At 44.5% G+C, this 12601-nt stretch overlaps 1 protein-coding gene across 1 annotated transcript in view; it reads right to left on the bottom strand.

Annotated features, from left to right (window-relative positions):
• selenbp1 (selenium binding protein 1) overlaps positions 1-12601 on the bottom strand; it is a 60506-nt gene that overhangs the window by 38490 nt on the left and 9415 nt on the right. Inside the window, exon 2 of the mRNA XM_083645435.1 lies at positions 5486-5539. Within this exon, the coding sequence (XP_083501561.1) occupies positions 5486-5539 (54 nt within the window). The remainder of the gene's footprint in view (positions 1-5485; positions 5540-12601) is intronic.

Genomic DNA, 12601 nt, shown 5'->3' with positions numbered 1-12601 from the left:
AATATTCTCCAAAACCACACTCCTGAAACAAGTCATACATATCTGAGACCCACTCCCCTTCAACAGACAAGTCCCAGAAGAAAATCTGACTAGCAACCCTATTGGATGGTAGGTCCAGCAATCTATTCCAGAGGTTCACCATACTGATTTTCCATCTGACCACACAAGAGTCCCACCCCATTTCTCCACTAACTGCTGGAAGAGGAGCATATTTATGAAGACCCAAAAAAAAGCGAATTGCCCGGTTCTGGATACGCTCGCTTAACAAAAAACGTTTACCGCCCCAAATACCAGAAACATAATCTAACACAGGGCATACACAGGAGTGATACAGTTTTGAATAAGTAAGATAGCCCAAGTCCCTCAGAACTTTGGTCTTACCTATAACACCTCCTAGAGCCCTGCTTGCAGAGTCTGCCAACATAGAAACACCAGGCAAAAAAGACAAGTGGTCATCCAAAAATAAACCAAGGTATTTGTATTTGTCAGTGAATTCAAGCTGTGTGTCACCAATAGAAAACACAAACTGACTTCTTGCGACACCCGGCTTTCTGAAGTGCATTATTTGTGTCTTCCTTTGGTTAACACACATCTTCCACCTGTTACACCACTCGTTAACACAATTCAACATCACTTGCAGATCTTCTTCACATTCTGAAAGCAAAATAATATCGTCTGCATAAAGAAGGATGCTTAAGAGTACCTGGCCACATGAAACCCCTTTCCCCAGCTGTTTAACTTCTCTAGCCAAATCGTTAATAAAAACTGCGAACAAGGTTAGAGAAAGAATGTCCCCTTGTTTGACACCAGAGGGCGCTGGAAACCACTCTGTGAGATAATCATTCACTCTGATGCAGGCCAAAGGGGCTTCGTAAATAGCAGTAATCGCTTTGTGAAACTTTCCATTTATCCCGATTTGGTGTAGCTTGTGTTTAAGGAGGATGTGGTCAACAAGATCAAACGCCTTCTGGAAATCAATAAAACAACAGAAAGTGGGTTTTTTATGCTTCATTCTAGTCCTAACTACAGTGGTCACAACATAAATGTGATCAATGCAGGCTCTTCCTTTTCTGAAGCCGTTTTGCTCCTCTTCTAATAATCCGTAGCGATTTATAGATACAGAATTTCAGCAATTTAGCAATTTAGAGTCAGATTTAGAGCGAGTTGGTTAGCGTAGTTGATTTAGTTTGTTAGTTGTTAGTACAGTAGTAGTGTTTAGTATAGTCTTTATAGTAGACTTAGTTTAGATACTTAGTTAGCGCGTAGTTACAGTTAGTGTTCATTGTAGTTAGCTTAACACATTTAGCGTTAGCGTCAGTTCATTTTAGTATTTAGCCTTTATTCTAGTTCAGTTTATTCTAGTTCAGTTTGATCGAGTTGGTAGCCGGTAGATTAGCCTTATTTCAGTTCAGTTTTATCTAGTCGTAGCAGTAGTTGTTTTATTTCAGTTTAGTTGGGAGCGGGTGGCGTGTTTGTGCCATGCCGGCCAAACGCAAGCGGTCTTCGGCGGCCAAACGAAAGCGATCGGCGGATCAGAGATCACTGCTGGATTTATTTTCCGTCCGAAACGAGCTTGTGCCGGAGACCGATTCCGAGGTCTCGGATGACGAACGGGGTGAGCCCATGCATGTCGCGGCTGCGGCAGCTGGGCTGACTGAGTCTGAGTCGAGTGACCTCACGTCTTCTCCAGACGCGGATTCTGAAGAAGAATGGGAGCCATCCAGGAGCGAAGCTCCACAGAGCAGTGGTAAGACGATGTTTGAGATGACTTGTGTAACTTGTGTAAATGTAATTACTATGACTATACAAAAGCCAGCAGTCAGTCAATTCATTTTACTGAATTTCAGACTCTGAAGATGAGCCTACTGTAGCCAGCTGTAGCGGTACAGCACCTGGTGCCACAGCCTCTGGTGCCAGGAAAATGGGTAAGATCACACTTCAGAATCAGGTTTATTTTCACATCACAGGTTCCAGCCAGAATTCAGTACCACACATATAAAAAACACTATTTTATGGTAATTATGTATTTCTATAATTTGCAGATTGTGGCAGTGGAGCTGGAAGTGGGAAACGGCCTGCAGGTCCAGCCTGGTGTGACGTTGACTGGGAGCCAACCCACATCCCCTTCACAGCAGAACCGGGTCCTCATAGTGGTGGTGCTGCTGCTAAACCAGTTGACTTCTTCCAGCTCTTCCTGGACGATGAGCTGCTCCAGGCCATTGTAGTCCAAACTAACTTGTATGCACACCAGTGCATCAGTCAGGTCAGTGAGGCTCTGCCACATTCAAGGCTTGGGAGGTGGAAGGACACTACAGTGGCAGAACTCAAGAGCTTCTTGGGACTATACTTCCTCACTGGGATCGTCAAGAAGCCTGAACTGGCCATGTACTGGTCCACAAATGAACTGACTGCTACCCCCCACTTCAACAAAACCATGTCTCGCAACCGCTTTCAACTGCTAACACGATTCCTCCATTTCAGTAACAATTTTGATGTTGATGGTGCAGACAAGTTGTTCAAGGTCCGGCCAGTTTTGAACGACCTGTTAGAAAAGTTCAGAGCAATGTTCACACCGAGTCAAAACATCAGTATTGATGAGGGGATGCTCCTGTGGCGTGGGCGGTTGGCGTTCAAAGTGTACAACCCACAGAAACCCATAAAGTATGGGATAAAGTCCTACATACTCTGTGACTCCCAGACAGGTTACTGCTACAGTATGAAGCCGTACTGTGGTGAGCGGTCCACCCTAGGCGAGACGGTGGAGTTCCTCCTCGGGGACTTGGCAGGGCAGGGTTACCACCTATACATGGACAACTACTATAACTCTGTTTCAATGTGTGCACAGCTGCTGGAGTGTCAGACCCATGTCTGTGGCACTCTGAGGAGGAACAGGGGCGAGCCACCTGCTACCATGGTGACCAACCACACCGTGAAGCTGGGGGAAACTGTCATGCGCCACAATGGTGGCACCATGGTTCTGGCCTGGCGAGACAAGCGCATCGTCAAAATGGTTTCCACTCTGCACGACGACACGATGGAGACAGTGCAGGTCAGGCAGAAAGGCAGCAGAGAGAGGGTCCCACACACAAAACCCAAGTGTGTTGTAGACTACAACAAGTACATGAATGGGGTCGACAGATTGGACCAGAACATCGCGTACTATCCGTTTGCCAGGAAGACATCCAGGTGGCCCTTCAAATTTGTCATGTACATGTTTCAGATGTCTTTTTATAACGCCTTTGTTCTGTACAAAGCTAAACACCCTCAGAGAAAGTGTAAAACATTGCTGGATTTCATCCTGAGTGTTGTCGGTGCATGGACCAGACCTGTGGTGGGGGGTGGCGGGGAGGAGGTGGGGGGTGGCGGGGAGGAGGTGGGGGCTGGCGGGGAGGAGGTGGGGGCTGGCGGGGAGGAGGTGGGGGGTGGCGGGGAGGAGGTGGGGGCGGGGGGCAGTGACCAACCTGCAACCATGCCCCGGGGACCATACCTGGACCCTCAATGCAGGCTGGAGGTCAATCTAGCGGGCCATGTAATGGTCCTCATACCAGCCACACCCAAAAAAGATAACCCAACGAGGAGGTGTAGGGTTTGTGCAAAGATAGATCTTAGAAGAGAGACACGCTACATGTGTGCCAAATGTAGGGTCGCATTACACAGGGGTAGCTGCTATGAGGTGTACCACTCAGACAAGAACCTTGCTCTGGGGCGCTGGCGCTGAGTAGGCATGGGTCGTAAAAAAAAAAAAACCTGCCAGGGATTGTTTTTGCTCTTTGTTTGATTGTTTGCTAGCTAGCAGGAATACATAAAAAGTACCTGCCGATTTTCATGTAACTTTGTGGATGGGTGTAACATGGGCCAAGGAAGTACCCATTACATTTTGGAGCAGTTCTGGATTCGGTGTACGAGCCCAAACCGGTTTGATCACTAACCGAAAAAACCTATAAAAAAAAAAAAACTATATAAAAAAAAAAAAAGCTGAGTGACCTGTGGTCTGCTCTTGTTTTGTATTTATTTTGACATTTATTTATTTTATTATTGTATTATTCCTCCATTATTGAAAACAACTATTGTTCAGATGTCTGATGTCTCACTGATGCCAAAAATAAATGGTTAAAGTGACTGTTCTGCCTGTTTGATTGAATTTCACAAAACTGCATTTTTCTCAGCTTTCCTTCTCAGACGCTGAAACCATGCTGTATTCAACAGCTAATATCTACATAACTACTAACTCTACAAACTAACTCTTTTAGACAGAGAAAGCACACATTCTATTAGTTCTTTTTAGATGATTGGTGTTCACGAAGTCCTAACAGAAAATAATCCTCGGCTCTTGTAAAATGAGCCAGAATCCTCAAAAACCCCCCTGGCAGAACCTACCTACAGCATTGAAAAAACGGCTGGCAGTCAATGTGTTAACAAGGAAATACTTAACTTTGTAGGACTGCTTTTTTCCTCCTTTCGCCGCCATCTTCCATCTGAATGGATCTAGCTGATGACACGCAAGGGATTCTGAGATCGCACTCAATGCCAAGGGTGGTCCTGGAAAATCTCAAAAGTAAGGGACATACAGCCCTTAAACTTCACCCTTAACTCAACACACTGAGAATCGGGACAGCACTAGCACTTCGCGGGAGTGCACATTTTTGAGACTGAGGGTTAAGATTGAGGGTTAAGATAGGAATTGGGATTGGGCCATTACATAATGTAGGCTATATTTATGTGCATCATCCTACCTGTAGCAGGGGAGAGAAAACGATATCTTTCTGGACAAACTTTCACCAATCTAATTAATCTCATCATATAGGGATAGGCTATATTTTTCTAGCTGATGCGTTTAGAACATTCTTTTCACTTTGATCTTGCTAGTGTAGCGTATTTACATGCTTGCAGTATTTAAACTGCAGTTAGATTGGTTTGAGAAGCATAATAATATGGAATAATAGCCTATATATGGAGACAGACAGACGGGATGAAGGGAGGGGGGGGGAGCAGAGCACTTGGCTTTGTCTGGTTTTACTGGATTTCTCCTGGAATTGGAGCTTCAAAGGCAAGCGTGTGACTCTTTACTGCACTTCTCCAATGAGCGGACTGTGCATAATTTTACGCTTAAAATGCGTGGTTATAATGGTTGAGGCTGCGTGTAGCGCTGACACCAAGATATCGAGTGCGCTGGTCCACACCCACTAATCTGGGCTGCGCCAGGCCTTAAACGCAGTTTCTACGCCGATACAACGATAGGGCCCCTAGTGTCTAAACAATCAAGATACATGGTACAAAAAAATGATGATACTTACTATTAGCAAGGTACAACAGTACAACAGTACAACAACAATGAACTAGAGTTATATGATCAAATGTGCCATGTCCTCTTTAAAGTATTGATGGAGTTGTATATTCTTTATTATAGCTTCTGGTGTCTGACACCTCGACTGCTCGTCTCTACATGTAGAGTGTGTGGACAGGTGCATCATGGGAGGTTGCTTACCCTTCATGGCGTCCAGAGGGCTGCGGTACCCCGGTCCACATCCTGAGCAGCCAGCTGCACACAGGGGTCAGAGGTTACAGGTTACATAGAGTACTGTCGGATGAACTAGTGAGAAGTACTGTAAAGCTGATAGAATCACTAGCAACCCCTCTCACCCACTGTACAGTGAATTTGACCTTTAACCTCTCTCACCCACTGTACAGTGAATTTGACCTTTTACCTTCAGGGAAGCATTACAGATTACCCATGGGAAATATAAATATCTCTAAGAAATCCTTTGTCCCAGATGCTGTCAAGGCATTAAATAAAACTTAGATCCGGTAGACACAGGGTGGACAGTGGTGCACGGTAGGTTCATTTGATAGGGTGTATAGTGGCCTTTTGAAGCATTTCTAAAAATTGTGTTAAGAAAACACATTTACGTTCCAAAAGTCACCAAAGTTATTAACGTTTGTGAAGATTATCCTGCTGAACCCAAATTCACGCTCCCATAAACTTTTGTTAACCACAGACCTTATTTTATGCATTTAAGTGAAATCCCCATTCTAAAACCCCATTCACTTTTTCCCTGACAAACCCGGTAGACACAGGGTGGTCAGTGGTGCACCGTAGGTTAATTGATAGGCTGTATAGTGCCCTGTGTATTGTAAACTTGACTTGTGTATTGTGAGCTCACTGAGCTGTATTATTATGAATATGTATGTTTGAGTGTGTGTGTGTGTGTATGTGTGTGTTGAGTGTATTGTAAACTTGTCTTGCGTAATGTGTTGTATTTTTATGAATGTGCATGTTGCATGTGAGTGAATGTGTGTTGATTGAATTGTAAACTTGACTTGTGTATTGTGAGCTATATTTTTTTAATCAATGTGTATGTTGAGACAATATATTGTCTTATATGTTTTTATGTTGTGTCTTATGGTGAAACCAAAGACAAATTTCCACATTGTGGACAAAGTTTTCGTAATCGTAATCGTTTCGGCTGCGGCTCGCTCAAACTGGCGGCTGTTCTCAGCCATATCATAATCATAATGGCGAGCATCGTGGCATCTGTATGTGCAGGACCCCGAACCTGAACAGATCCAGAACCAGAAACTGTGTTACCCATAATCCCACCTGAGCCTACAGCCGTCTCTGTCCTCTGCAGACTCAAGCTGGAAACATGCTACGTCAGCCTTGACTTGGAGCCTTGCCGACGGCAGCTAGACCTGTATACTCGAACACGAGGGGTCGCAGGGGGAGTCCCCAGCAAAATGAGTAAATTGTGTGATTTCACTGACAACACAGCTAACCTCGGACTAAACTCTGGCTAAACTGCAGAATGACAACAAACAAAAGCAGAAGTGAAAAACCTGGGTGTTATTTTAGACTCAGATCTCAGTTTTAAAGCTCATTTGAATTACTTGATTAGAAGTGCATTTTTCCACTTGGGAGAAAGAGCTGACACCCCACAGCAGGATGCCACAAGCTTGTGCACGCTTCAAGTTCAAGTTCCTTTATTTCCAAGCCCTTTATTACAAACATGGCTCAGAGGACTGTGAGCATGTGCTGAGTTACATCTAACTTATAAACTTTACAGAGCATGTGCTGAGTTAGATCTAACTTATAAACTTTACAGAGCATGTGCTGAGTTAGATCTAACTTGTAAACTTTACAGAGCATGTGCTGAGTTAGATCTAACTCATAAACTTTACAGAGCATGTGCTGAGTTAGATCTAACTTATAAACTTTACAGAGCATGTGCTGAGTTACATCTAACTTATAAACTTTACAGAGCATGTGCTGAGTTAGATCTAACTTATAAACTTTACAGAGCATGTGCTGAGTTAGATCTAACTTATAAACTTTACAGAGCATGTGCTGAGTTAGATCTAACTTATAAAAGACAAGGGGGCTATATCTTCCGACAGGCGCTATCCCCTAATAGCGCTTGCACACCCGTTTGCACGTGCCTTAAGGCACGGGAAGATAGCAGTCCGCCTTGCGCCGTCCGCCAGGTGTTCTGCCGAGTTTTGCTCCCCCGCCCAGCAGGAAAAAAAGCATCCCCACCTCACGGGAGCTTACTTCTAACCATTTATACAGAAATGTAACTGTTTAAAAGTGATATAATCGTCTGGTAGACGTGATCTCTAAGTTAAAACAGCCCCGGAATATGTTGGGGATGCAATTCTCGGCCGGGATGCGGAAACGTTCACGGCATGACGCAAATTAGAGCCGTGCCAAAATCATCTGCGCCCCAAAATGCCTGCGCAAACGGGATTTGGGCGGTCTTAACTACCAGAATTATTCACAGGCATGGCCAGGCAAGGCTGGGCATTACGTCAATCAAAACCACTCAGATTCCCGTCTCGCAATGGCTGTTTGCGCGAGGTTGCCTCACCGAGGCATGCAATATGCTGTAATTCTCTCCATGCGTAATAGAGTGTACTCACTCGTGCGAGGACAGAGAGAGCTTATTGACAGATCGTCTGTGGTGCCAACGACCCTCCGGGTTATGACAGTAAATAGCTTATGTCCATTGTCCAACAAGTTTTCTCAATTAATTTCCCTCTTTGCGATGTGATAAAAGTTTCTCAGTGAGTTATAGTTGATTGCCTCACTGAATTATCTGCTAATACCCAATTTTAGCAGCATAATTTGATGTCCTGGCATGGCAAGGCTGTGCGTAATGACATATCCAAACGGGATTTTAGTTGCACTGCGCTGCGCTGCACGGAGATTATGGTGCGCAACTCAGCGCAGAGAGGAATTGGCGCATAAGAGGTCCTTTTCAAAGCTCTTAGCGCAAAGTAATTGCGCGCTGCTGACGATAGCATAATGCCATCTATCACCACATTTTAGCACTGAAACGCCTGCTTTGGCTTGTAAATGGTAAATGGTCTGCATTTATATAGCGCTTTTATCCAAAGCGCTTTACAATGAGTAGATAGTCTACATTCACCCATTCATACACCTTGTGGCAGCTTGTGGCAGCCAATGCCCAGTACAATTATCACAGACATGCGCTTGTGTCCGCCCCCAATTTGCATTGTGCATGGCGTTAAATGAGCGCAAACGCTAAATTAGCGCTTTTGGGAAGATAGAGCCCAAGCATAGCTAAAAACACAGGCAGTGGTGGGTAAACAAAAACGGCACTCAAGTAAAAGTGCGGTTACTTTATAAGAATATTTACTCAAGTAGTAAGTAAAAGTACTACGTGAGTAAGTAAAAAAGTATCCCGTAAACTAGAGCGACCGCACCGCGGATATATGCCTCCGCCAACAAGTGAGCAGTCGACATCCATGTCTGTCGAGACTTTGACGTTTGAGCCAAATGTGAAGAAATTTCGTCAAGGTGTTACCAGGGTCGGAAATTTGCGGGGGCTCGGGGCTTTTTGCCCCTAAAAGATCTGAAATTGCCCTTGGAATTGGGATGACGGGGGCTTTTTTTGCCCTGTAAAATAAAACAAAACCGTGACTCGAAATGGCCAAACAATCACGTAACAAACATAGTGGCCCCTATCGTTGCATCGGCGTTGTTTCTAGGCCGAGCGCCTGGCGCTGCGCAAATCAGTGGGCGTGGACCAGCGCACTTGATATCTTCGTGTTGGCGCTACACGCAGCCTAAAGCATTACAACCACGCCTTTTTAAGCGTAAAATTATGCACCGTCAGTTCATTGGATAAGTGCAATAAACGAATCACACGCTTGGCTTTTAAGCTCCAATTCCAGTGGTCCAGCAAAACCAGACCAAGCCAAGCGCTCTGCTCCCCCCCCCCCCCCTCCCTTCATCCTGTCTGCCTGTCTCCATATATAGGCTATTATTCCATATTATTATGCTTCTCAAACCAATCTAACTGCAGTTTAAATACTGCAAGCATGTAAATACGCTACACTATAGCAAGATCAAAGTGAAAATAATGTTCTAAACGCATCGGATAGAAAAAAATATAGCCGGCTGGATGTCATGAGATTAGATGAAAGTTTGGCCAGAATGATATCGTTTTCTCTCTTCTCCCCCACTGCATGATGCAACATCCTCTGAATGACACCTATCACTTTTACTGGATCTGATTACTTTATTCTATTTTATTTACTGGATTTTATTATTGAGTATTTGTATTTTATTTGGCCTATATATGCTCCCCCATCCTCCTCCCCACCCCCTGCCCACAGGCTCTGACAAATATGTTCATTCTCAATAAAATCTTCAGTAATCAATCAGAGTGGCTTTAAAAGCCAGATTGGCAGCAGCGGGCGCAGTGTGATCATGGCAGACCAAAACAGATCCGCGAAGTTCACAGCTGAGGAGAAATTCGTGCTGGCGAATCAGGTGATATATCTGTCCACCATCCATTTTGAATAGCTACAAAACAACTCTTTACTTAAGTTGTTTATTCATCTATCCATTCAGGTTCAAATGTACCATTGCGCACTGTTTGGGGAGGGGAAATACCCCGCCGACGCCCCGCGCCCAGTCCTGGACCGCCTGAGTGAGCCGCCCCAGGTGGCCGTCTACGCGCTGCGGCTTGTTCAGCACCTCGGATAGCTCCGCTGCCACAGACGCGGGAAACATTTGGAAATAATTCTAACTACTATGCTTTGCACACAGAAAATATAAATACAACAGACAATTCTGTAATGAATAGCTGTAATGAAGAGTGGGGTTTGAAGAAGCGCTACACAAAAGTTTCTCCAGTTTCTTTCTCTCTTTCTTTCTCTCTCCCTTTCTCTCACATTAAACGATATACATGCCTATAATGTCAATTATCTGAATGAAATAATAATACATATTAATTAGGAATATTAGTAATATTAGTAGCCTAGCTAATTTCGGGGGGGGGGGGGGGGGGGGGGGGTTGATAATAAAATGTTGAGCTATATTAATACAACGTTAATATTGCTAATCAAAATGTTCCAAAACAACTTTTTTATACATCAAATATGTGTAGTTAGACAGCTATCCCATTTGAAAAAGATCAGACAGATATAACTATGCTGCTGTTTGGATGCTGCACATAAATGGGGATGATTATGATAGCCTAAACTAAATAAATGAAACTGTGCATTGCAGCTTCACCCAAAGCCTGATAAGGGTTGCCACTGCATGCTGTAATGATAATCTTCCAATCTTATATTCTATTGTATTCTAAACTATTTTTTTCTATATATTCTATTCTCCATTCACTATCCTGTCCCCGGCGCACTGAATAGGCCTGGTTTTCAAAAGCGCAAAGCGCTATTTAAGGTCGACATGCCTATTCCCGCCCATTCTGGGACTGCGCCACGCCCATTCGGCCTAAAGCGCATTTGGCAGCGTAAAGCCATGTTGATATCTTCCCGAGGCAGGCGCAAGGCACGTTTTTTTTTGCGTTTAAGGCCCGTTTTAGGGCCGAAGGCCTGTGGGAGAATAGGGCCCAGTGTGTTTAGCCTACAAGATGAGCAGCATGTTGTGAACAGACAGTAGCCTACTTGAGTGAGATCTAATAGCAGTGCTGCGCTCTCATGCTGTGTGGACGTCCGACGCGGTGAAATGTATCACACAAATAGCCCGACGGTACCGTTCAGAGAGAGACAGACCGAGGTCCGAGAGAGAGGCAAACCCGCTCGCAAGTAACGTTAACGTGAGCCTATAAACATTAAAACACACCGCTCGCCGCAACATGCCACAATATTACGATCAATATGTTCCATCTAGAAGTGAAGTCAAATCTATGCACGTTCTGTATAACGATGCGGCAGATTAAAGCTAGGCAAAATACATCCACCACAAGTCACAAATACTCACCATGCACACCAACTTGCATCAGATGCGATAAAGTTAGTTGTTCTCTCCTGATGTTTTTCCTTCTAATTAACCCCCAACGTCCAAATCTTCCTTGAAAACGCCAAATACTGTAAAACTATATTAGCCCATGTGTGATGAATCATCATCACTGATGATGTATCCCTTGTTTACAAACACGTGATAGTTTGGCCTAGCTCCCGTTACCCTGTTTCACACAACACGTAAGTAGGGGAGAGCAGGGACAGTTGTAACAAGGAACAGTTAACACCTTGGCTTGAATTCCTCCAGGCTCCATCACAACAATTTGCAATTTGCATTTCATTTGGAGTGTTTGAATGGTGTTGACCAATCAAAAAATGCTTCTAAAGGTTATATGTGTGAAAAAGCTTCAAACAAAATGGTTGATTGATGTTATTTTAAATCTTAAAATTCTTAAAATAGCGTACTTAAGAGGAGCAACTACATCTAAGGGGCCCTTTACACGAGGACAGTTTCTGGAAGAAACGTCACAATAGCGTTTCCTTCACACTTTTTCCTTCACACCTTATTCTTTGCCCATACAAGGACGCTTCTGCATGACGTCATTTCGTAATCGTCTTTCCGGTTTAAACACGGAAGTAGAGTATGCCTACCGCAGTCACTTGCCAAAAAGCTGTTTTCAAGCTAAAATAAAACTGTTTTAAAGTTTTAATATTTGTCGGGTGAGAAAGTAACATATATGTGACCAGTTTATCAGAATAACGCCTATTGGAAATCTTTAACTCATTGAGTGCCAATGACGACGCCTGTCGTCAAAGTAATTAGTAACGTAGAGTGCCAAAGACGATAGCTGTCGTCAATTGCCTTTTTTGACGGTGGGACGTGGATCAAAGCCTTATGTATGTCCTGTACAAATATTGTAGCTATTGAAGCTGTATAACCTATTTTACGGACTCATCAGGTGGCGACAGTGCTCTCCAGATTAGAGAAATGTCCGGAATACAGCCTGAAAAAGCCCCGTGATCAAAGAGAAACCGCTCATGCTGCAGCCCAGAGCCATGTAGATTGCTCTGTCTGGAGCTGACGGTGCCTGCCAACAGCAGTCAATCCGCGCACACAACTGAGCTCCTCTGCCTCTGTCTGTCTGTCTGCATAGTTTCTTCACACGATTAGCCGCTAGAAAAGCAGCAGCCGACACTGAAAACCAAAACCTTTCCCTGCAGTCCGGTGTGGCTTTTTTGTGTCGCGCTGCCTGGGAGGCGGCGCACAAAAAGCACTCCGAAAATAGACGCTGGGTGCGTGAGGCTGTGTGTTACTAGTGTGGGGAGGAGTTTGCAGCTGAGGGGGGGAGAGGGGGGTGGGGCACGCAGGGCA

The sequence above is a fragment of the Poromitra crassiceps genome (assembly GCF_964638095.1).
Source record: "Poromitra crassiceps genome assembly, chromosome: 1".
Taxonomy (NCBI): Eukaryota; Metazoa; Chordata; class Actinopteri; order Beryciformes; family Melamphaidae; genus Poromitra; species Poromitra crassiceps.
This window is presented reverse-complemented; position numbering and strand designations above follow the sequence as displayed.